At 42.0% G+C, this 23,603-nt stretch overlaps 1 protein-coding gene across 2 annotated transcripts in view; it reads left to right on the forward strand.

Annotated features, from left to right (window-relative positions):
- Nucleotides 1-23,603, forward strand: part of LOC144684882 (ethanolamine kinase 1) — a 479,036-nt gene that overhangs the window by 98,233 nt on the left and 357,200 nt on the right. Inside the window, exons 2-4 of one of the 2 annotated variants that reach the window (XM_078549247.1) lie at nucleotides 5,201-5,272; nucleotides 5,387-5,460; nucleotides 21,958-22,098. In XM_078549247.1, coding sequence (XP_078405373.1) covers nucleotides 5,201-5,272; nucleotides 5,387-5,460; nucleotides 21,958-22,098 — 287 coding nt within the window. Of the gene's footprint in view, nucleotides 1-5,200; nucleotides 5,461-21,957; nucleotides 22,099-23,603 lie in introns of both variants that reach the window. The other variant, XM_078549246.1, reaches the window with a different exon arrangement.

Below are 23,603 nucleotides of genomic sequence, written 5' to 3' on the forward strand. Positions count from 1 at the left end.
ATCCCAGGCAAAAGTCTCTCTCCCTCACTCTTGCTGGGGGGCAAGTCAGCAAAGCCACAGTCAAAAAGGAAATAGAACAGCTCCTTCAGCTAACCTGCAGAACCTAGTGTCTCTAAACGAACTGCTCAACTGCCAAAGTTAGCTCTGCCGGAATCACCCGGCCTAACGGTCACAACATTTCACCATCTGCTCCTCATTAACAAGCCAAGGACTGATTCGTATATATTTTTTACTTTTATTTTTGGACTCAACTTCTCATTTCTGATATGTGTGTATATATGTTGTGTTTTATTATTTTTTCTTGGGTTTTTAGTAACTAATAAACTTACTCTTTTTTTGACTCAAGAGAGCCTGGTTAAAGTGGCTGCTTCTAAATCATAAATACATTTGGAGTGAGAACAGGTATCCACAAGGGAAGGGATCCTTTTTAAATTAATCTTGTTGCAACCAATCGAGGCGGGGTTGAATGAAGAAGGGGAGCCAACTCATTCCTCCTCACCTGGGAGCATAACAAAATTGGGGTCCCGTTCGGGAAGTCAACAATTTGGGGTATCTCGACCAGGATCATAACGAATTGGGGGCCTTTGCCCGGGGACTGATTGTAAAAATAGTTGGAAGAATTCCTATCTTTTTTATTTTTTTAGAAACAGCAACACCTTCCTGCTATATTTACATTGTTTCCATCGTGACCAGAATAAATCTTCTTTCCTTCACCTCTCCACCTCTGCAGTTTGGTAACCCTATCCACTGGTGATGCATGTCACTGCAGTCCTGTACATGGGTGACTTTTAAACTTAAAGTATAAAAAAGAACCAGAGGATCCATAGGAATTCCAATCAATCACAAATGGCAGTAAATCTTGCTAACTATTTCTAATGTTGGACATTCCACCAACAGTCAAGAGCCAGTAAATAGAGCTGCATTAAATGAATGGCAGAGTTTGGCTTCTATCAACAGGGAGGGGTGTAACCTGGCAACATAATCATGGCACTCTGCTCACACTCCGAAATGCTCCTCATAACTGCATTACTTGGCCCATGAGTAAGAGGATCAGAAAGGCTGGATAATAGATGAAACACACAAGAGTTGAGTTTCCAGCATGATCCTAATATTTTAACTCATGTCGCATTTGCTGAACACTTTAGTGATATAGGATACTCTATCAAGTCTGACTACAGGGTACTAATAGGCCTAAGTCCCTGTAGGCTGATACAAAAATAAAGTTAGAGCCTGCAAATAAGAACAATATAAATATTCTTTGGTTTTCAATGAGTCATAACCTGTTTGATCCTGACTCATGCAATACCATGATTAAAAATTTTGAAACGATACTCTAGTTTGGTAGGATTTTAAGGCATGAATGTTAATAGTGCACCTTGTGTAACTTCATAAGGTCATAAGAAATAGGAATAGGAGTCAGCCATTTGGCAGCTCGAGCCCATTCCACCATTCAATAAGATCATGGCTGATCTGATTATGGCCTTAACTCCAACCTCTCCCCATAATCCTTGACTACTTTGTCGATCAAAAGTCGGTCTAATCCAGCCTTGAATATATTCTATGACCCAGCTTCCACTTGGGAAGAGAATTCTAAGGGCCAATGACGCTCTGAGAAAAGAAATTCCTCCGCATCGACATTTTAAATGGGAGACTCCCTATTTTGAAATTGTGCCTCCCTAGTTCTAGATTCCCCATGAGGGGAAACATCCTCTCAGCACCTACCCTGTCAAGCCCCCCCAGAACCTTATATGTTTCCATAAGATCTCCTCTCATTCTTCTGAACTTCAGTGAGCATAGGCACAATCTGCTCAATCTTTCCTCATAAGGCACAAGCACTTCATCCCAGGAATCAGCTTAGTGAACGTTCTCTAAACTTCTTCCAATGCAAATATGTCCCACCTGAAGTAAGGAGAACAAAACTTTCCACAGTACTCTAGGTGTGGTCACACCAATGCCCTGCACAGTTGTAACAAGACTTTCCTACTTTTATACTTCATCCCTTTGCAATAAAGGCCAAAGTTTCATTGACCTTTCTAATTACTTGCTGCATCTGCATGTGGACTTTTTGCAATTCATGTACAGGGGCAGAGATCCTTCTGTATCGCAGCATTCTGCAGTCTGCATTTAAATAATATTCTGCTTTTCTACTTTCCCCACCAAAGTGGAGAACCTCATATTTTCCCACATTATACTCACTCTGTTAAATGCTTATCCACTGATTCAACCTAACTATATCCTTTTACAGACTCTTTGTACCCTCCTCACAACTTGCTTTCCTGCCTTTTGTATCATCAGCAAATTTAACTACAATACATTTGGTTTCTTCACCCGAGTCATTAATATAGATTGTAACTACTTGAGGCCCCAGCACTAATCCCTGTAGCATCCCACTACTTACATTTTGTCAACATGAAAATAACCCATTTATCCCAACTCTTTGTTTCCTGCTAGTTAGCCAATCCTCTCTCTATGCGACTATATTACCCCCAATACCATGAGCTCTTACCTTGTGTATGGCATCTTTTATGTAACATCTTCTTGAATGCCTTTTAGAAATCCAAATATACTGCATCTAGTGCCTCCTTATTACATCCTCAAAGAACTTCAATAACTTTGTCAAACACGATTTCTCTTTCGTAAAATCATGTTAACTTTGCTTGATTGTATTATATTGTTCTAAATGTCCAGCTACTACTTCCCTAATAATGGGCTCTAGCATTTTCCCAATGACAGATGTTAGGCTAACTGGCCTATAGTTTCCTGCTTTCTGTCTCCCTCCTTTTCTGAATAGAGGTATTACATTTGCAACTTTCCTATCTGATATATAAACATACAAACGTATGAATTAGGAGCAGGAGCAGACCCTTTTCAGAATCTAGGGAATTTTGGAGGATTACAACTAATACATCCACTATGATAAAAACAAAAAACTGCGGATGCTGGAAACCCAAAACAAAAACAGAATTACCTGGAAAAACTCAGCAGGTCTGGCAGCATCGGCGGAGAAGAAAAGAGTTGAAGGGTCATAAGGATTCGAAACGTCAACTCTTTTCTTCTCCACCGATGCTGCCAGACCTGCTGAGTTTTTCCAGGTAATTCTGTTTTTGTTTTGTAATATATCCACTATCTGTGCAACCACTTCTTTTAAGACTCTAGGATGCAGGCCATCATGTCCAGGAGACTTGTCAGCCTATAGTCCCATTAGCTTTTCTTGTACTTCTCCTCCAGTGATAGGAATTGTTTTGAGTTCCTCCCTCCCTTTTCCTTGTGATTTTCTACTATTCTTGGGATGCTTTTTGTATCTTCTACTGTGAAGACAGATACAAAATACTTGAGCGATGTTACAAAGATGGAAATAGGTCATCTTAGTGATGGCATACTTATGTGTACAGAAGCTCATCTCGAAATTAAATGTGGCACCTAAGTTGCAAACAGACCTGTTGCCAAGGAGAAGGATGGGGTCAATAGCTAAGGAACAGAGTTTGAAGCAGGAACTGAAAACAATGGCTTTAGTCTTCCCAATAATAATTGGAAAAAACTTCTGCTCATCCAGTCAGATAAGCATGAATGTCAGATAAGCAGCCTGATAATGTAGCAAAAGTGGAGAAGTCAAAATAGGTGACGGTGAGGTGGAGCTGTTTGTCATCAATGTACAGGTGCATGTGAAAATAAATGGCGTGCCTTCAGATGATGTCCCTGAGGGGCAGCATGTGGAAATAGGAGGGGGGCACCAGAGGTAACAGTGCAAAAGCAGGAAGAGAAGCCTTTGCAAGTGATTCTCCGTCTATGATTAGCTGGATAAGAATGGAGCTAGATGAGAGCAGTCCCACCCAGCTGGATGACAGTGGAGAGGAGTTGGGGGAGGATGGTGTGGTCAACCATAGCAAAGGCAGGCTGCTGACAGTTTGAGAAGGAAAGTTTACTTTTGTTACAGCCACAAAGTTATTTGTGATTTGGTGAGAGCCATTTTGGCACTCTGGCAGGGGCAGAAAGCTGATTGGTGGGATTCAAACATGGAGTCCTGGGAAAGATGGGAATGGATTTTGGAGGTGACAACATGTTCATGGACTTTGGAGAGGAAAGGGAGGTTGGAAATGGGACGATAGTTTGCAATGACAGTGGGGTCAAGGATTGTTTTTTTTCAGGATAGGGATAATGACAGGAGATATAAAGGAGCAAGGGAGAATACCTGAAGAGAGAGAGGACCATTTACCATATCAATTAACATGGGGCCAGCAGGGGAAGTTGGATGATCAGCAGTTTAGTGGCAACAGGATCAAAGGAGCAGGAGGTGGGTCTCGTGGAGAAGATAAGTTTAGAGAGGCCATAAGGGGAGATAGGAGAGAAACTAATCAAGATGCGAGCTTAGGGATAGGACGGGGTTGGGGTGGGGGGGGGGGGGGGGGGGGGGGGGGGGGGGGCGGGGGGGTGGGGGGTGCTGGTGCATCAAAGGAAGTTTGGCCAGGTGGCCTAGGGGAAGGGAGGGATGTGGCAGAGACAGCTGATTGGCTTGCCTGTCAGTGACAAAGAAGTCCACAATCTCCTTGTACCTATTACCGGAGGTGGGGTGGAGGGGGCTGAGGAGAATTGTTTAAGCATATGGTTTACAGTGGAGAAAAGAAGCCGGGATTATCTTTGCATTCCAGGATGAACCTGGTATAATGGGTAGTTTTAGCATATCATAGCAGGACCCTATAGTGTTTTAAGTGGTCCAGCCAGATCTGGCAGTGTGTGGCTAAAGCAGTTATCTGCTAAACCCTTTCAAGTCTGCTTCCCTTAGACTTAAGAGAGTGGAAGTGAGGGTTGTACCAGGGGAATGGCCAGGGTGAGAGAGAGTAATGGTTTTACTGAGGACTAGGACACTAAATGTGGAGGTGAGGGTATGGGTGAACAAATTAATAACTGCAAAAATGTTGTGGCGTATAGAGGGCCAAAGGCCAGGCAGTTGGGATTTTAGAAGTTCAGTTGTCAGTCAATTGGAGAATAGTTTTTTCCAGTGATGGATACAGAAGATGATAGGGTTGGGGTGTGGAAGGGGGATGTTGCTGGTGAGTGATACAAGCAAGTGATGGGCCTTAAATTCCTAGGTCAATGTCAGGTGGGTCATTGGTCTTTTCTTCTTATTGAAGTTATGAAGGAGGGGAACAAAGGAAAAGTTTCAATCAGAAAAACTGACCTCTTTGTCGTTTTTTCCCCCCAGACTTTCACAGATGGAATCACAAACAAGCTTGTTGGTTGCTATGTGGATCAAGCTATGGAAGATGTTGTTCTTGTGAGAATATATGGCAACATGACAGAACTTTTTGTAGACCGCAACAATGAGGTTAAAAGCTTTCAGGTTCTTCACGCACACCACCGTGCTCCAGATCTTTATTGTGCTTTTCAGAATGGAATATGCTACAAATTCATCAAAGGAACAGTCTTAAACATGGGGCTGCTCAGGGAGCCTTCCATTTTCAGGTAACAAGCATTGCATTCTCATATTGCCTTTCTGCAACTAATAATAATGTTTTGCTAAGACATTGTATAATCTTGGGCAATAGCAATTACAGAGGCGAAATGGGCATTATCTATCTATTCTGAATGTTTAAATGGTTTCCTTTGAGTTTAGTGTTTCCAGATATAGTCGCTTGGAAGCCAGACAGGAAAGTTGAATGGTCAGTAGTTTAGTGTGACTGCGGTCAAGGAAGGAGCAAGTGGATCTCTCGACTGAGATGAACTTGGAGAGGGCGCATGGAACATGAGACAGAGAGAGAGAGAGAGCAGGGGAGGGAGGAAGTGGGGGTGGTGTAGGAGGGGGAGAGAGAGAGAGAGAGATGTGAACTCAAGCTTAGGGTAGGAGGAACCCTGGGAGATGTTTAACTTCATGGGCAAGGGTAAGAACAAAATCAGTAGAGGCAGCTAATTTGATGGTCTCTTTATAAATCAGGCCATTTGGCCAAACCAATCCATGTAAGCATATAGTTCTATTCACATTTACCCCCCCTGTTCCAATATCCTTCAAATCTCTTTCCTTTATCCAACTATTCAATCTAATGTTGAATCATTTTGCCTCAACCACTAACACTGGAAATAAATTAGAAAGCCTCACAACTATGTGTGTGAAGAGGTTTCTCATGTCCTATGTTCGAAATCTATTACATTTAATTTTGTACCAATAGCCCTTAGTACTTAACCCTTCAACGAATCAAACTCCTATCAAACCTGTTCCATTCTTTCATCATTTAACACTTTACACTTGGAAGCTAGGAATGTACCTGGCGGAAAAGGTACTCTATAGTCTACAAATATGTATACATTTACTGTTGTTAGCAGACTATTATACATTGTATGCTACGAAAAGCTTTTGTGCACATTAGATATTCCAGTGTTTGATACTTGTCATTAACTACCTGGCAAGCTCTGACATTTCATGTGCCACTTGGAATCATGTACCTGATTTAAAAATTCACCAATTTTTCAAATGTAACCAAAAGCTTATTACATCGTCTTATGAATTCCCCACTGTCAGGTTGTATTTACCTTTTCAAAGGCATGAAAATACTGTGGCCATGCTCCAATAAATATAACATAGTACTGCTGTGGTAGAATAAAAAAAAAGATAGTGTAATAGAGTATTTTTATTGCTTCTGTGGGCATTATTTTAAAATATACCTTGTGTCATTTGAAATTCCATTTCAAAATTGCAGTGGGAATGACAATGTTTTCTTAAAATAATAAGTGTCTATAATACAGTGAGGTTTTTAAAGGTACAACAGAAATATAGGCTTTAGTCACCGGGTGGGGTAATTTGGTTGACCTTTAAATTCTTTTGCTGACCTGGTTTAAAAGTGCATTTTTTTGTGCGGCAAACTAATCCCTGGGGAGAGAAAGGAGAAGTCATTCATTTTTTTTTGCCCTCCGTGCCAAAAAGAGTATTTCTTGCACTCTTGCTTTAGCGTGTTCAATCTGCAGTCCTTCCAGTGTACTGCTCATTGGAAACTATGACCGGATGTTGGGTCACTTTATGAGTGTACCAGAGTTTCTACTGAATTGTATTCCTTTGGTTTACCACTGAAAATGGAATAAAATTTATGATAAACAAAAATATGGTGTTTTGAAAACTGCAAATTGTCATCCGCGTGGTAAATGGCACTCTCTCTTTTACACATATGTTTGGCAATAAATGATCAAACCACTGCGCAGATTGCCACATCTTGTTACAGTTTTGCATGGGAGCAGTTGCCAACAAAAGTGTGTGTGCCAACTTTCCACAAATCCTGAATCGTAGACTTAAGAAAACAAGTGAAAATGCAGAAGTTTGAAACACAGTCACATTTGATTTGGAATTTCAGTGGTTCTAGAATGCACAGTATCGTAGGCAATGCCTTTCCAATTTATACTCTGGTTTAAAATGTAGAGAAAGAAGACAGAAAGGAAAAGAGACTTCCCGTCAATACTTCTCTCCGCTTTTGGGTGAAGTCAGAACCAGTGTACTTGTCAGTCAAACTAACGGTTGCTCCCAGTTTCACATTGGTGCCTCCAAGTCTTTCCTGTGAGCAACTGGCCAATCGGTATGCACCTGCACTGATGATCACATTCACATTTCTCAAGCAGCTAATGAGCCACTTTGTAAATGGAAAAGACAAGAAGGAAGTAAATCCAGCTGTGTTTAGGAGAGGACCTCTCAGCGTTTGTCAACAGCTGAACAAAATGTTGGCAAACGTAAGTTATCAGATCCCTTAACACAGGTTAGTTTTTTTTCCCCCTTCTCTACTTTTATTACTTTCCCTTCAGCAGTATTTTGAGCATTTGTTACATGGAGGACAATCTTGAACCATTTGATTTTTATGACAATCCGGCATGGTCACGTTTTATACTGCCATCCCAGAATGGGCCAGATTTATTGTATTTGGTTTCAAAACTTGCCGTGCTGGGATTTGAATTTATGACTTCCAGGTTGCTAGCTCAGTACCGTTGCCATTGGGCTACTGGGCTCATATTGGAATTGAGTTATATTTAAGTATAATGTTTCAAAATGAATAAAATTGACACGAGTTTAAATGAATGCCCAGACCAGGAGCAACTGATGCTTCTGAATCTATACCACTGCATCCAAGAAGATATCCAGAAGATAAATTAAAGCACCAAAAAAAATGTGTTTAACAATAACGACCAAACTTACTTCATGTTACCATGTGTCCTGCGTATACCTAAATGTTCTTATTAATATTACACCTAGGTGCCATTGAGAGGCAGTGTTATGAAATATAATTGGCTGCTGGATTGAGACATGAGGGTCCTGGGACCAAGTTGGTTCTTTTCGCTTGATAGCTGAGTCCTGGGATGGATGTACTGTGTCCTACATCTCTTTTTTTTTTCCTTTCACGGGATGTGGGCATCACTGGCTAGACCAGCATGTATTACCCATCCCTAATTGTCCTCGAGAACGTAGTGGCGAGCCGCCTTCTTGAGCCACGGCAGTCCATGTGGTATAGGTACACCCACGGTGCTGATAGAGAGGGAGTTCCAGGATTTTGACCCAGTGACAGTGAAGCAACTGCGATACAGTACCAAGTCAGGTTGGTGTGTGGCTTGGAGGGGAACTTGCAGGTGGTGGTGTTCCCATGCATTTGCAGCCCTAGTTCTTCGAGATGATAGAGTTCACGGGTTTGGAAGGTACTGTCTAAGGAGCCTTGGTGATTTGCTGCAATGCATGTTGCAGATGGTGCACACTGCTGCCACTGTGCGTCAGTGGTGGAGGGAGTGAATGCTGAAGGTGGTGGGATGCCAATCAAGTGGGCTGCTTTGTGCTAGATGTTGTCAAGCTTCTTGAGCGATGTTGGAGCTGCACTCATCCAGGCAAGTGGAGAGTGTTCCATTACACTCCTGACTTGAACCCTCCAAATAGTGGACAGGAGGTGAGTTACCTGCCTCAAAATTCCCAGCCTTGCGCAAGGGCTGAACTGACGTATTTTATCAGTTGGTCTCTGAGGGGGTTAGACTGGAGTCCTATCACTTGCTGCTTTCCTAAGAAACTGCAGAACTGACCCTGCAACGGCAGGCATCCTTGCGTCCTCTATTGGGCAATTGACAACCTCTCATCTACTCCCTGTTCATCTGGCTCTTATGTTCAGTGAGGCACCAGTGCAATATTCTTATCACCACTATCTGGACCTTGAAATGCAAATATCTAAGTTGCTGTGTGGTCAGGTAAGGCAGTGAATGAAGAAGATACAATTAGGTTCTGAGGGGCAAGGGGTGCCTGTGGTAGATGGGGGTGAGATTGCCACTGTCATTATTGATAAATTTATTAAGTAGATGGCTATTTCCTTCCTTCATTCTCTTCAGCTTCCTGTGCTAGTACACAGGAAGACGAAGAAGAAATACGGAAAGATTGGTTTTGCAGCAAGCAGTGAAAGTAATGAGATAGAGATAGCTCTGGAGTTCTTTGGCAGCTTGGTTCTTTAAAGCACTATAAGAGATGCAGGTACAGCTTATCTGCAGCTGGAACTGGCACATTGAACTTATTGCCACTGTGCCCAATAACTCAATAGTTTACTCTTTAAGATCAGTGAGCTCTCGTATCTGGGGACTCCTCCATCAGTTGTCCGTATCTCTCGGACATTGTGTACTAAACCTGGAACAGTATTCTTCACATTAGATGAAGGCAAACATGTGAAGGATCTCTCCTCACCTGGCAACAAACAACTGATTTAACCGGGGCAATAAGTGCCAGAAGCATCATATACAGTACTGTGAGATGTAGGAGTTGTGACGGAGGGGAACAACTTGACATACATTTGCATTTCATTTTTGTAAATTTGCAACTTTGAAAGATGAGTTTAAGGATGGTGAGTGATCTTTTAAAATAAACCAGCTGATTTAGAGCGCTGCAGGGTCTTCTCTGATTTGTTGCATTTTGCCTCATTCAGCACAAACATCTGGATGCACAATGTGGTTCAACTTTTATTATTTTTAGATATGGCATCATTTTTGATCACAATCACTGTATTACTCCTGGCAACTGCAGTGAAGACTATCACGGCACCAGCTTCTCAGTACAGTGGTCTGTTCCTTCTCTAGCTTGCTGGACTCCCAGCCTTTTAGTTGTTATTTGATTTGCTTCCAATGCACAGAGTGACATAGAGTGCAGCAGATCTCCTTTCAAAGTGATTGGGCTAAAGCCCCTCACTGTTCTCGGACTGAGGTCTTTGCCATCATTTCAGTAGAGTTCCCTCGCCGTAACTGCAACAGAAAATCAGCAGACACCTTGGCCAAACAACTTAAACTGTTTGTTTTGCAGTATTTTATACTAATCTTCACTGATGTTATAGCAGGATACCAGGAGAACCTTTGTGAAAATTCCAGGCGGCTAGCTTTAAAAGGTTGTAACTTGCAAACGGGAATTTTACAGAATTTACTTCGAGAAATGTTGCAACATTTTTGTTTAAAAATAATTTGAAACTTCTGCGTTCTTTGGGTTAATAGATATTTCAACAAATGCTCATTCAAACAGAAGAATGGACTGTGCCAGAGATCTGTTCTTGGAACAATACTGAAATGAAGAGCACCTCATCCTGCCTCATGGCACAGCACCTAGACAATCAGTGTTCGATGTTCCATGTGGTGAGTTCGCAGCCTTGTGGAGCAAAGATGGTTCATTGGTAAGGAAAGAAACTTGAGAGAATGAGTGCACACCAAAGAGTCCTTTTGGACCTTCCAGCAGTTGGAAGTAGGGGCGATTGTGTGTCTTTCCAGAGAGGAAACAGTACACAATGTGGAAGGATCTAAAAACTGAAAGGGACCACTGGAATTCAGTACACAAAATGAATGAAAGAATAACAGGGTGCTGCACTTTGAAAACCTGATTGAAATAACTTTAAATTCAACAAAACTGTAGTGGCACATTAGGGCTGCGAACTCCAGCTGGACATATTTTCTTTTATTCATTCGTGGGATGTGGGCGTCGCTGGCTAGGCCAGCATTTATTGCCCATCCATAGTTGCCTTGAGAAGGTGGTGGTGAGCTGCCTTCTTGAACCGCTGCAGTCCCCGTGGTGTAGGTACACTCACAGCCCTGTTAGAGAGGGAGTTCCAGGATTTTGACCCAGTGACAGTGAGGGAATGGCGATATATTTCCGAGCCAGGATGGTGAGTGACTTGGAGGGGAATTTCCAGTGGTGGTGTTCCCATCTATCTGCTGCCTTTGTTCTTCTAGATGGTAGTGGTCATGAGTTTAGAAGGTGCTGTCTAAGAAGCCTTGGTGAATTCCACATTCTGCGAATGAATAAAAAAAACTCTGTCTCTTACACACTCTTCCTCTCTCTCACACTCTCTCACACTCTCTCACACATTCTCTCTCTCTCATATTCTCTCTCTCACACATTCTCTCTCACATTCTCACCACATTCCCTCTCTCTCACACGCTCTCTCACACTTTCTCCATCACACTCTCTCCCTCACACTCTCTCTCTCACAGTGTCTCTCCCTCTCTCTCTCACACACACACTGTCTCTCACATTCTCTCTCTCTCTCTCTCACATTCTCTCTCTCACACTGTCTCTAGCATATTCTCCCTCTCTCATTCTCTCTCACATATTCTCTCTCTCTCACATTCTCTCTCTCTCAGATTCTCTCTCTCACACTTTCTCTCACACACACCGTCTCTCTCTTGCATTATCGCTCTCACACTCACACACACACACACACACACACACGCTAGACAGAATCGTCCAGTCCCATTGAGAGTGGGCGTGAGCGAGCAATATGGTGAGAAGGCCAAAAATTGGTTTTATGGCGTCATGAAATCAGTTTGTGATCGTCTGCTCTGCTCGTCAATAGCGGGCCGCATTTCCCACCGTCCAACAGCAGGAACTTAATTTTAATGCATTTGCATCTCATTATTGTGCCCTCATGTGGGAATCAATCCCCAACATCAAATTTACCGCCCACATCGGCGTGACTTCAGAAAGGCGTGATTTACGACCGCCTTTAAAAGGCATGCACCAGGCAAGCTGAACTTCAAGGGGAACTCGGAGGTGAGGGCACACAACCCTGTGCAGCGCTTACGAACATCGTCTGTAGGACATCAAAGAAGAGACACCGCACATTCAGTGGGGTAGGGGCACATGAAAGTTGCTATTTCCCAGCTGATTTTCAGCCAAGGCAAGGGCTCCAGTGTGGGTGAGGCCAGCGGGAGGGGGGAGTGGGAAAGGCAGCACAAACTAATGGAAATACACAAGCACGTGCCAGTGTGGGTGGTTGGGGGGGACGGAGGAGGATGAAGGCTGAGGGAGTCAGTCACGCACTTGGAAAAGCTTGTCAAAGCATTCTTCCGCAGCTGAGACTGTTCAGCTGCAGCTCCATTGACATGCCTGGAGTTCGGCCTCTGAAGCTTTTCTGCCCACTCAGGCAACACAAAAGCATGAAAGTGCCACCAAATGCTCCAGAACCTTTCACCCCTCAGGCACAGACGGCAAATTAATGTGCATTTTAGGGGGTAGCAGAACAACTGGCTGACTGGGCAAGTTGTAGAATCCCCTTGCGAAAGGCGGCCATGGCGCAGTCACTGGTGGAGGCGCTCACAACCTCTTGCAATGGCTTTATTAAGGTTTGGACTAGTGTCCATCATGGTTCAAACCAACAGTGCGGCCTTGTAGTGTGGGTTAGGAGAATGCCTGTGCCTGATCTGAGAGCACATCATGCAGTCGAGCGGCCGAAGCTGCCGCCAATCGGTCAAGTGGAGTGGGGCGGAGATGGGTGTGGTTTCGGACAGCCGTGAAGTGCATCCAAGTGGTGGCTAGCACTCTCCCAGCATGCGTGAAGGAGCCTTCAGACTTAACCGGCGTCACCCCGCCCCATTTAAATTTTCGGGAAGGCAGGGCGCAGCAAAATCAGCTGCGCACCCGCCGATCTGTCAATGGCCAATTGAGGCCATTGACAGGATCAATTAAGCAATTAAAGGACCTTCCTGTCCAACCTTAAGATTGGCGGGCAGGCCAGGAGCCCCGGCAGCAACTAGAAAAAACATGAAACCTCCCCCACCGGTAGGATGAGGTTTCATGTAGGGTTTGAAAAATTTTAATAAAGTTGTTATGGAAATCATGAACATGTCCCAACTCATATGACATTGTCACATGAGGGGACATGTAAGGGAAGTTCTTTTTTCTATTTTTAATATTGTTGAAAGTAGAGGCGATCTCCCTGAGGCAGCTCTTAGCCTCAGGGAGATGAGTGCGCTCTTTCGTGCGCATGTGTGAAAGAGCGCACTCTCGATTTTAGGGATTCCCCCTCGCCCGCACAGGGAGCGCATAGCGCTTCCCTGTGGACATTACGCTGGGTGGGCTATAATTGGCCCGTCCATGTAAAATGGTGCTGCGCCTCTAATCGGGGGCACCGATCGGAAGCCGCCCGCACATGCCAGCCCATCAACTTCCCCCCAACGGGGGGAAAATTCTGCCCAATAAGTAAATAACTGTTTATTGAACAAACTGCCATTAACCAGAGGCAAAAGAAAGAAATATGAACTAACTTCTCACACACACAACATGGATTTTAAGAGTGGGATTAAAACAGTTCAATAGCACAAGTCCAGAGTACAAGCTTCGGTGGATTGACTTTGGTTGATGTCTTCCAAATTCCTTTCAGTTCTTGTTGATGACACGAGGTGGTCTTCCAGCATTTTCAATGTTTAGTTCACTGGTTAAGAACTTGTTTTTCAATGTCTCTAACATTGGTTTTCCCCTTTTCCATTTTACAGGGGTTTCCTTAGAGAGAGAGCAGGTTATAGAGATATGAGAAAAAGAGATTTTAGATGTTTTCTCTTTGCAGGCCAAGAGCTTTCTGCTGCATTGCACAAAACCCTGGTCACCTGGTAAGGAGCCAATTAAAATGCTTTTGTCAGGCAGTTCCCTTGGTCCAGGACTCCTTTCCGGCACCATCTTGTCTTTCATGGCGCACTCTGTTCCATGACTGCAACATTGTATATACCTCTCATCGTGTTCCAGTGGACATGTCTCTCAAACTGCAGCCATTGCAATCCCAATCCACAGTCCAACAGAAAATAAAAATATATGTTCCTTACAGTAGGTGTGAAGATGAGATAAATCTGAAACTTGTTATTAGACAATGTCAGGTATGAGTTTTCATCACTTCCAAGCCCTGCTTCTGCAGCTCCTTTTGCTGACCTCCCAATTTCCATTCCAGAATTCGAATATGCACTCCCATCCCATACCATGATCTGCTCACCTATTGCCCAAATCCTCCATTGGGGTCCCAACTTCAAACATGTTGATTTACTAACTTTTCCTCACTTCTATGAATCCTTCTATGGTCTCATTCCAACAATTTTCACCTTACAGTCTTCTGAATACAAATTGTCCCTGTTCTCTTCCCATGTGTACTAGACTATTCAGCCACCCTCATGGCCATGCTCATCACCTTGTTACATCTCTTTCCAATTCTCATGCTCAGTGTCTTCCCACTCCCTCCAGTGATGCACCTTGGTGACTTTTTGTTACATCCATATAAAAAAATTGCTGCATTAGGATAAGTTACTGTTTTAAGAGTCCATTGATAGTGGAAGGAAGCACAAATTGAGGGAGGTAAGGAGATTTTGAGGCCCGGGGAAAGAATGAATTAGACAGTAAATAGATATTGTTTACAGCGTAGTAAGAAATTACATTAACTTTACAGCACAGAGATAGGGAATTCAGCCCAACTTGTCTATGCTCGTGTTTATGTTCCACAGAAGAAATCAGGCAGAATGTCAGAAGCATACTTGAATCTTAAGAATGTAGGAGGAAAGTTCATAATGAGTGAGGATGATGTCCTGAATGATGCAGCTGCATCTGAGTATGTAACCTTAATAAACACTAATCACACAAATCAAACTGTTCAGAAAATTGCAACACAGTCATTGGAAGTTAATAAATTCCTGTTGATAAATTTTAAGGTGTTCTTTTTGTGTCTGAGTAGAGTTCACAGTGTAATAGTTGTGCTTGTTTGTTCAGACTATAATTCTTTTTGCAGTGATACTGCAGCTGATATGAATGCGGGGAGAGGGAACATGTAACTTTCAATGTCAAAGAAAATTCATGCTTGTTTCTGTTCATTAATCAATGTTTTACTACAAGTATTAATGCTAGATGAAACACCAACTGCTATTTATTTTCCAGTACAATAATGTTGGGTGACGTTCTTAAAAGGTTAAATGAATGTTTGGTTAATATTCTTTTCCTGTAAATCAATGATTATTATTAATGTGTTTTTTTTTAGACCCTACTAACCCTAAAGGCTCTGGAAATGAAAGGGCTGGGGTTATGAGCGCTCCTACATTTTTGAGAGATTCAGTAAAACTCTGGATTCTTGCAATGAGACAGAACAGAACACTTTTAATGTATTTTGTTCAAAAAAAGTTATTGCTATAAAAGGGGTCTTGAAAAGTTTACTTTGAAAGACGGGCTAGAGGTCACAAGTGTTTATGGTCGTTATCCTTCATCCACTCATGCTACTACATAAAGTGTATGCTCTTAGGATCCAAGACTCCTTCTTGTATTCTTCTTTTGAGGTGGGGAGATTAAAAAAAAAGACTTTTTTTTCGCCAGTTCTGTATGAAGTAAAACAACAGGATTCTTCAGCACAAATCCTGGCTCTTCTCTTCCCCTCCCTCCACTTTCCCCCACACATTTTTCACTCCTCCCCTACAGGTGTTGAGTCTTTACCAGGATATGAGGGCTAATTCCATGCTCCCAAACTTCCAGCAGGGAGTAGGGAAAATCACGTGTGTAAAGGCCATGGTTTTCCTTCTGTTGAAATTAATGGATAGGAAGTCATGGGATATGTGCCCATCATTTGGCAACAGTCATTCCTTGTGAGCATTGCTACTGGCTGAAATTATGGGAGCGTAGAATCTTCTCTACAGTTCTATTGGTGCCAGCTTCCTTCCAGTTCTGAGAATAGACAGCAATGTTTATGTGTGAGGCTATCCAGTGAGCACCAGTGGGCTATCCTATCATGAAGGTCCTCACAGCCAAGCCCACAACTCGACCTCACCATGGACACATTTTCAGCAAGGAACACTGGATAGTGATAAAGAGCAGGAGCTCTCACCAACATTTTTCCTTCTCTAATATCACGGAGTGGGAAACTGTTTGACCTGGATTGCAATCCTAACTGAGTTTTCTCACTCAACACAGACTGTGAATCAAGCTTGGGACTTTTGCTACTCTTAATAATTTTTTGCATTCCATTTTGATAAGACGTCATACCTGATGAGACTCAGGACATGGAAAGCAGGTTGGTACAGAAATATCTGCAGTGAAGGTTAACAAGGAGTATTAGCACTGTTGACTGGAATCAAGGCAAGCATTATTCTGAATTTCTATGCCACTAGATCTTCTAAGCATCCATTGGAGGCATGGCCAGAATCAGTGGCTATGTAGTGAACCACTGCTATTGTGAAGAGACTGACTGTGTCATTGAATTCAGCACAAACCATGAACAGCAGTAGAAAGGTGACACGCCTTCTAACAGCGGATAACATCGGAACATAGGAAATGGGAGCAGGAGTAGGCCATTTGGCTCATCAAATAAAAATAGAAAATGCTGGAAAAACCCAGTAGGTCTGGCAGCATCTGTGGAGAGAGAAACAGAGTTAACATTTCGAGTCTGTATGACTCTTCTTCAGCGCTAAAGAGAATTAGAAATGTGATGGATTTTATACTGTTTAAGAGGGGGTGGAGCAGGTGATGCAAAATGGAGGGCCAGGGATAAATTTTATGGGAGCTAAGGAGAAATTTGACAAAGGTGTTATGGACACAGGATAACAGGACTGTTCCCACTTAGCTCCCACCTATCCCCACCCTTCTATTTTGCATCACCTGCTCCACCCCCTCTTAAACAGTATAAAATCCATCACATTTCTAATTTTCTTTAACTCTGAAGAAGGGTCATAGGGACTCAAAATGTTAATTCTGTTTATCTCTCCACAGATGCTGCCAGACCTACTGAGTTTTCCAACATTTTCTGTTTTTATTTCAGATTTCCAGCATCCACAGTATTTTGTTTTTACCATTCGGTCCATCAGGCCTGCTCCGCCATTCAAACAGATCATGGTTGATCATCTAACTCCAAGCCATTTTTCTCCACTATCCCCATATCCCTTGATGTCATTCGTATCCAGAATTTCTATTGATTTCTGGCTTACAAGGAATTTGAATGTGCATATACACAAATCATTAAAGGCTAGTGTACAGCCACAAAGAATAATTAAATGGGATGTTGGCCTTTATCTCAAGGGGGAAATGATACTTCAGTTGGACAGAGCCTTGATCAGAGCCCATCTGGAGTATTGCATTCAGTTTTGAGCACTGCACCCGAGGAAAGATATATTGGCCTTTCACCATAATGATACCAGGGCTTAAAGAATTAAATCATGGACACAGTTTGTATCAACTTGGTTTGTATTTCCATGGGTTTAGAAGGCTGTTGGCTGATCTAATTGAGGTGTTTCAAATGATAAAAGGATTTGAAGAGTAGTCACAGAGAACCGTTTTGTGTGGTGGAGAAATCCAGAAAAATGGAGCACAACACTAAAACTGGACCTGCGCTGTTCAGGAGTGAAATCAGGGAGCATTTGTCACACAACAAGCAGTGGAAATCTTGGCCTGAATTTTATGCTCCCCTGCTGGCAGATTTGTAGGTGGGAGGTGAGCGTAAAGTTCCTTGCATGGGCTTCCTGTAGGCCCAGCAGCACCAGCTAGGGGTGGTGGCCACTGCTGGGACTACAGGTGAATCTTGGCTCAGGGGTCTGAGGGAGGAAGTTGAGCGGGCTGGGTGACTGAGTTTAAGAGGGCAGGGGGAGGCTTAAAGGGTGATGACCTTGTGGGGGCAGGGTGCCTCCGATAAGCCCAGGAGATCTGCATAGGAGATCCCCTACCCCAATGCCCAGCTAAAGCTGCCTGGTGTCATCCATGGCGTGGGCCTCCCCTCACTGAGGATAAAATACTAGCAGCAGCGGGATGAGGCTCTTAAGTGGCATGTATTAAGGGTTTCAATAGATCCAAGGGAGAGCGGAGCATGCCCCATGCCGTATAAAGTTTCAGATGTGCCAGGAGTGAGCAGGTATGTGACAGGAAGACCACCAGCTGGATTTTACATGCCCCCCCGCACATTCGAACCTGCCAGTATGAGAGTGTAAAATCTAGCCCCATGTTCTCTAATAACCCTTTCTCTTTCAAGCTGATCACACGCTGTCTCTGTAATGACCATGTCTATAACTGGTCAAAGTAATAAATGTATAAAGATTTCCAGTTCTTATCCATTGACCTATTTAAATATTGCTGCCACACGCTGTCTCTGTAATGACCTGTCTATAACTAGTCAAAGTAATAAGTGTATAAGTATTTCCAGTTCTTATCCATTGACCTATTTAAATATTGCTGTCATGTGGGCCTCTGTCCAGTCGATGAAACAATCCCACACCCCAGCGAGTTATTAGATATATGAGCAAATAACTTGCAGAGCACAAATCCTATTTCTTTGAGCAGTCTAGGGTGAATGTCATCAGGGCCAGCAGCCTGATCCATTTTGTGATCACTATATCCAGTAAGGACTTGATCCACATATATTTTGACAAGTTGGAGTGTAGCATCGATCCTCTGTTGTGTTACTGGTAACCAACATAATCGTTATTAGTGAAGGCTGATGCAAAGTAGCCATTTAAAACCTCTGCCATATCTTGCAACACTGTCTTGCCTTGTGGAACTCTTCAATGACATTAGACTATCTGACTCCTAAGGTAGCTGAAAAAGACCACATCCAACACCTTCTCCAGTGTCATTTGTCTGTTATGTTAGCATTCTTCATTGCCTTCAGCTGAATTTGATAACTATCCTTGATCTGCTGTGTTGATTTCTTTTTTCCAGTAGAAATATTTATGCTTTAATCTAGTTTGCCTTTGGACAGGGCCAGTTAGCCAATTTGGTTTGCTTAACTACATGTCCTTCTTTTGACCCAGCAACAAATATGGTCTCCATCTGCTTAAGCAATTCATTATTTGACAATGTTGCTATCCCGATAGTGGCACAACTCAATCAATTTTGCTCAAGTCATCTATTTTTGCAAATTTAGCCCCTTATAATGGTTATTAGGGTTACAGTTTCAGCAAGACTGGTTTGGTTGAACAAATTAAATCTAATATCACAACAATGTTATCAATTCAAACCAGTCATGACTCCTATCGCGTGACGCTTGACAGGTCTGCATGCATCTCCCAGAATTGGATTTTTAGAAATGCTCTACGCCTAACAGAGGCATAAGTCTGTCTTACCATTCAAATTAGCTCCACTGAGAGCTCAGTCAGCAAGTGCACCGCTCAGTGATGCTATTTGTCTAGTTAGATAGCTTAAACTGAGGGGGTTGTAGAGGCACAATAGTTAATGGCTAATTTTAACCTAACCTGCTCAGGAAGAAACTGACAGGCTCAACTCATCCGCCAGTTTAACACCCTCTTGATGTACTGCCCAGTAAAGTCAATTAAAAGTAAAATTGGGCTGGGTTATAAAATGGGTGAACAATCCGATCTTGTGAGTTTTCTTCCAAGTGATTTAAATTAAAATTATCCCCTTGAACTTAGCTTTTGGAATCCTGATCACAAGCTGGTGATCCAGATGGGAAGTGTACTCATGTTGATGCTGGGTGGTCCTGGATAGTGTGCGACTGCAATATTCCCCCACTGTCAATGAGCCTGATGATAAATAAGCAATGACCACTTGAATGAGATATTGGTGAGACAGTATTGTCTGTGTAACCATAGCCCAACCTGCTTTACTTCAAATGAAATCAGTCCCTTCAATATTAGTGACAAACCTAATGATGGATTTACATGAACTTTGTCTGCTAATTGGTTAAAAATGAGTATGTTAGTGCCTTCAAAATAGCAGAGAATGGAAATGCAGATAAATGTTTTCATTATTAATATTGTACCACTGATTTCAACCAATGCCTTAAGGATGGGAAAGGGGAGAAGGTGTACTAGAGGAGAAAATGGAGTAATTGCTAATGATAACTGCAGAAAAGGAGTTAGTTCTGAATAGATTAGCAGAACTCAAGGTGGGTAAAACGATGGCATGTACTTTAGGCTATTAAGGGAAAGCAGAGTGGAAATAGTCCTGATCACAGTTTCCTAGTCTATTCTGCATATGTAAATTATAGTGTGGACAAAGTGAGCGCACAATGTAGAACCTCTATTCAATACGTGGGTGGGGTGGATGAATAAACCAGGTAACTATAGTCTAGTTTAGACTAGGAGCTGCTATAAGCAACACTTAGAATCAATAAAAATTGTTAGCATTTAAAGATGCATGAATTAATCAGGGTGTGCCTTCTTTAGAAGTGATTGGATAAATTAAGTAAATGCAGTAGATGGAGTGTATATATATCTGAAGAAGATGTTTGATAAAAGCAAAATATTGAAGAAGCTGGAAATCTGAAATAAAAACGTAAAATGCTGGAAAAGCTTAGCAGGTCTGACAGCATCTGTGGAGAGAGAAAAACAGAGTTAACGTTTCGAGTCCGTATGACTATGACTCTGAAGAAGAGTCACATGGACTCGAAACATTAACTCTGTTTCTCTCTCCACAGATGCTGTCAGACAAGATGTTTGATAAGATGTTCCAGAGGAGTTCTGTTAGCAATCTCTGATATATAAAAAGGTGATTGACATACAGGGTACAAAAGATTTAGGAATAATGTTCTTATTAGAAAAGATTTTGATAAGGCTTGGAGAAAAGTGTACTCCAAGGCTATACGTAGAAATTATTAAATGGAAATGGGCCATTCAGTTCAACCAATCCATATCTGCATTTATTCTCCACACAACCAAATATTTTGAATCACATTTACCTATCCTGTTCCCATATCCCTTCAATCCTTTATCGAACTATACAACCTAATCTTGAATGTTGACAGGGATTTTCTGGCCCTGACATCGGCAGGACTGGAAATTCCTGCCCAAAGTCAATGGACTTTTGGCTGCTCTCCAAATTTTCCGGTCCTACCCGTGCCAATTCCCACTGCTGGCAGGGCCAGAAAATCACGGCCATAGTTTCTGTCTCAGCCATTAATTCCGGAGGTAAATTCCACAGCTCTCAATTAATACTTTGTGTAAAGAAATTTCTCTTGTCCTGTGTTGTAAATCTCTAACTTCTAATCTTGTATCTATTGGCCCTCATTCTTGATCCCTCAACTACAAAACCAGTCTGCTCCTATATACTATGTCACATCTTATCATAATTTTAACAGTTCTTTCATATCATCCTATAATCTGTACTGTACTAATGAAAAAAAACCACACAATTTATCATTTTTTTTCCTAGTATTTGTATTTTCTCATGTTGGGCAGTTTCCTAGTAAATCTGTGTTGTACCCTCTCTAAAGCCTCAATGTCCTTACCAAACTCTGTAATCCATCTCAAACTGTGGAGCTAATACTGCACACAATATGCTAACTAAGACCTTATTAAGATTTTGTATTGGCTCATCATTACCTCTTGATTTGCAGTAAAGCTACATATGATAGACCTGAAAATGTATTTTAAAGCTTTTTCATTACTAACAAAATCCAAATAAATAATGATTTTAAGCAAAATACTGGAAATCTGAAATAAAAACAGGAAGTTCTGGAAATAGTCAGCAGACCGAGCAACTTCTGTAGAGAGAGAAACAGAGTTAATGTTTCAAGTCAAATGTGACTCTTTGAAGTTCAGAAGAAGTCATATTCAACTCAAAATGTTAACTCCGTTTCTCCATCCACCGATGCTGCCAGACCTGAGTATTTATAACACTTTCTGATTTTTTTTTCTATATTGTGAAAGATTTAGCAGATTGAAACATAATTTGCAGCAGTAATAATACACTAATAATATATTAATGATATATAAATTAATATTACATGTATTTTACATTTATCTCCGTAGGCTTGTAGCCAAGGAAATGGCTCAACTTCATTCTGTGCAAACTGATAATTGCTATCCTTCTGAACCTGTCCTTTGGAAGACTGTCTCCAAGTACCTGACCTTACTGCGCACCAGCCAGCCAAGCCCAAAAGCAAATGTGAGGTAGGAACAAAATCAATTGTTTTTCCCTTGAAATACAGCTCTTGAAATATTAAAGCGTTTCTTAATGCATTCATACTAAATTTCTTTTTCAGCTGTTTTAACAGAAGCATTAACCCATTTTAAATGGGTTAGTGCCTAAATAGAAATAAGAAACAAAGCAATTGTATTAGCATGCTAACTATTCCTAGTGACCTCTTTGACCAGCCTAATTTGTAGCTATTTCTAATACAAATGTTGCAGAATTGTTCACACATTGTGTAAACTTCATTTAAAACAACACATTGTGTCCCAGCCTGCTCTCTGCAAGAGCAACTCAGCTAGTTCCAATACCTCCCCTTTCCCTGCAGACCTGCAATTTTTTTCTCTTTCATGTGCTTATCCAATTCTGCCCCCTCAAACCCTCAGATAATGCATTCCAGATCCTAACTACTCACTGCATAAAAAGAGTGTTTCCTCATGTCACTATTGATCCTTCTGCCAATCATCTTAAACCCTCGTCCCCTGGTTCTCAACCTTTCCGCTAATGGAAACAGTTCTCTATCTACTCTGTCTAAACCCCTCATGATTTTGAACACCTTTATGAGATCTTCTCTAAACCTTTTATTTAGGGAGAATGATCCAGCTTCACCGATCTATTCATATAACTGAAGACTCACATCCCAGAAATCATCCTTGTGAATCTTTTCTGCACCCTTTCTAAAGCCTTCACATCCTTACTAAAGTGTGTTACCCAGAATTGGACACACTAGTTGTTGGATCCTGTGGATTCTCGTCACAAGTTTGTTGTGAGAGGTGGCCGAGTTGGTACTGTTGATAGAGTTGATCAGCAGACACTTGTTAGGTGGAAAGCTTATAGTTTATTTACAAAGGTAGTCAGCAGCAACTACACTTGTGTTTTCACTTCAAACTCCATCTCTACACTCGACTAACTTCTAATTACTAACTACAGAGGTAGCCCGTGCTACTCCCCTATTGGGTATTAAAGATCATGTGATCTTCCTTAACAAACATTCTTCTTAAAGGTATATTACACATTAGATAAAACCATAATTACCACATCCCTCCCCTTTTACTCAGATATACATTTTATGTTTATGATACAATTTTCTCAAGATAGCAAAATATTTACACAGGTAAGTAATTTACAAATTCAGTCTTTCTGGGGGTTTCCTTAGGCAAGTAGAGCATCTCAGCTCTACAACTTCAGATTCTTTGTCAGGAGCCTCCTTTTCCGGAGTTGCCTGAACATCAGGTGCTTCGGTGGGCGCTTGCAGTACTGTATCCTCAACTCTTACAGGAACATCAGACATGTCTGTACTGGGTTGAGTATCCTCAACAGGAAACATTGGCCCAGTCATGAACACTGGTGGAATCAATTCTTGGTGATTTGTTTCTCTCTTCCTTTCACGATCCACGTATCTCCGTATGACTCGGCCTTCCACCTCCATGTGGTAAGATAGAGGTCCAGTCACTTCACTTATTTCACCCGGTAACCACTTTGGTCC

The sequence above is a fragment of the Cetorhinus maximus genome, chromosome 9 (genome assembly GCF_964194155.1).
Source record: "Cetorhinus maximus chromosome 9, sCetMax3.hap1.1, whole genome shotgun sequence".
NCBI lineage: Eukaryota > Metazoa > Chordata > Chondrichthyes > Lamniformes > Cetorhinidae > Cetorhinus > Cetorhinus maximus.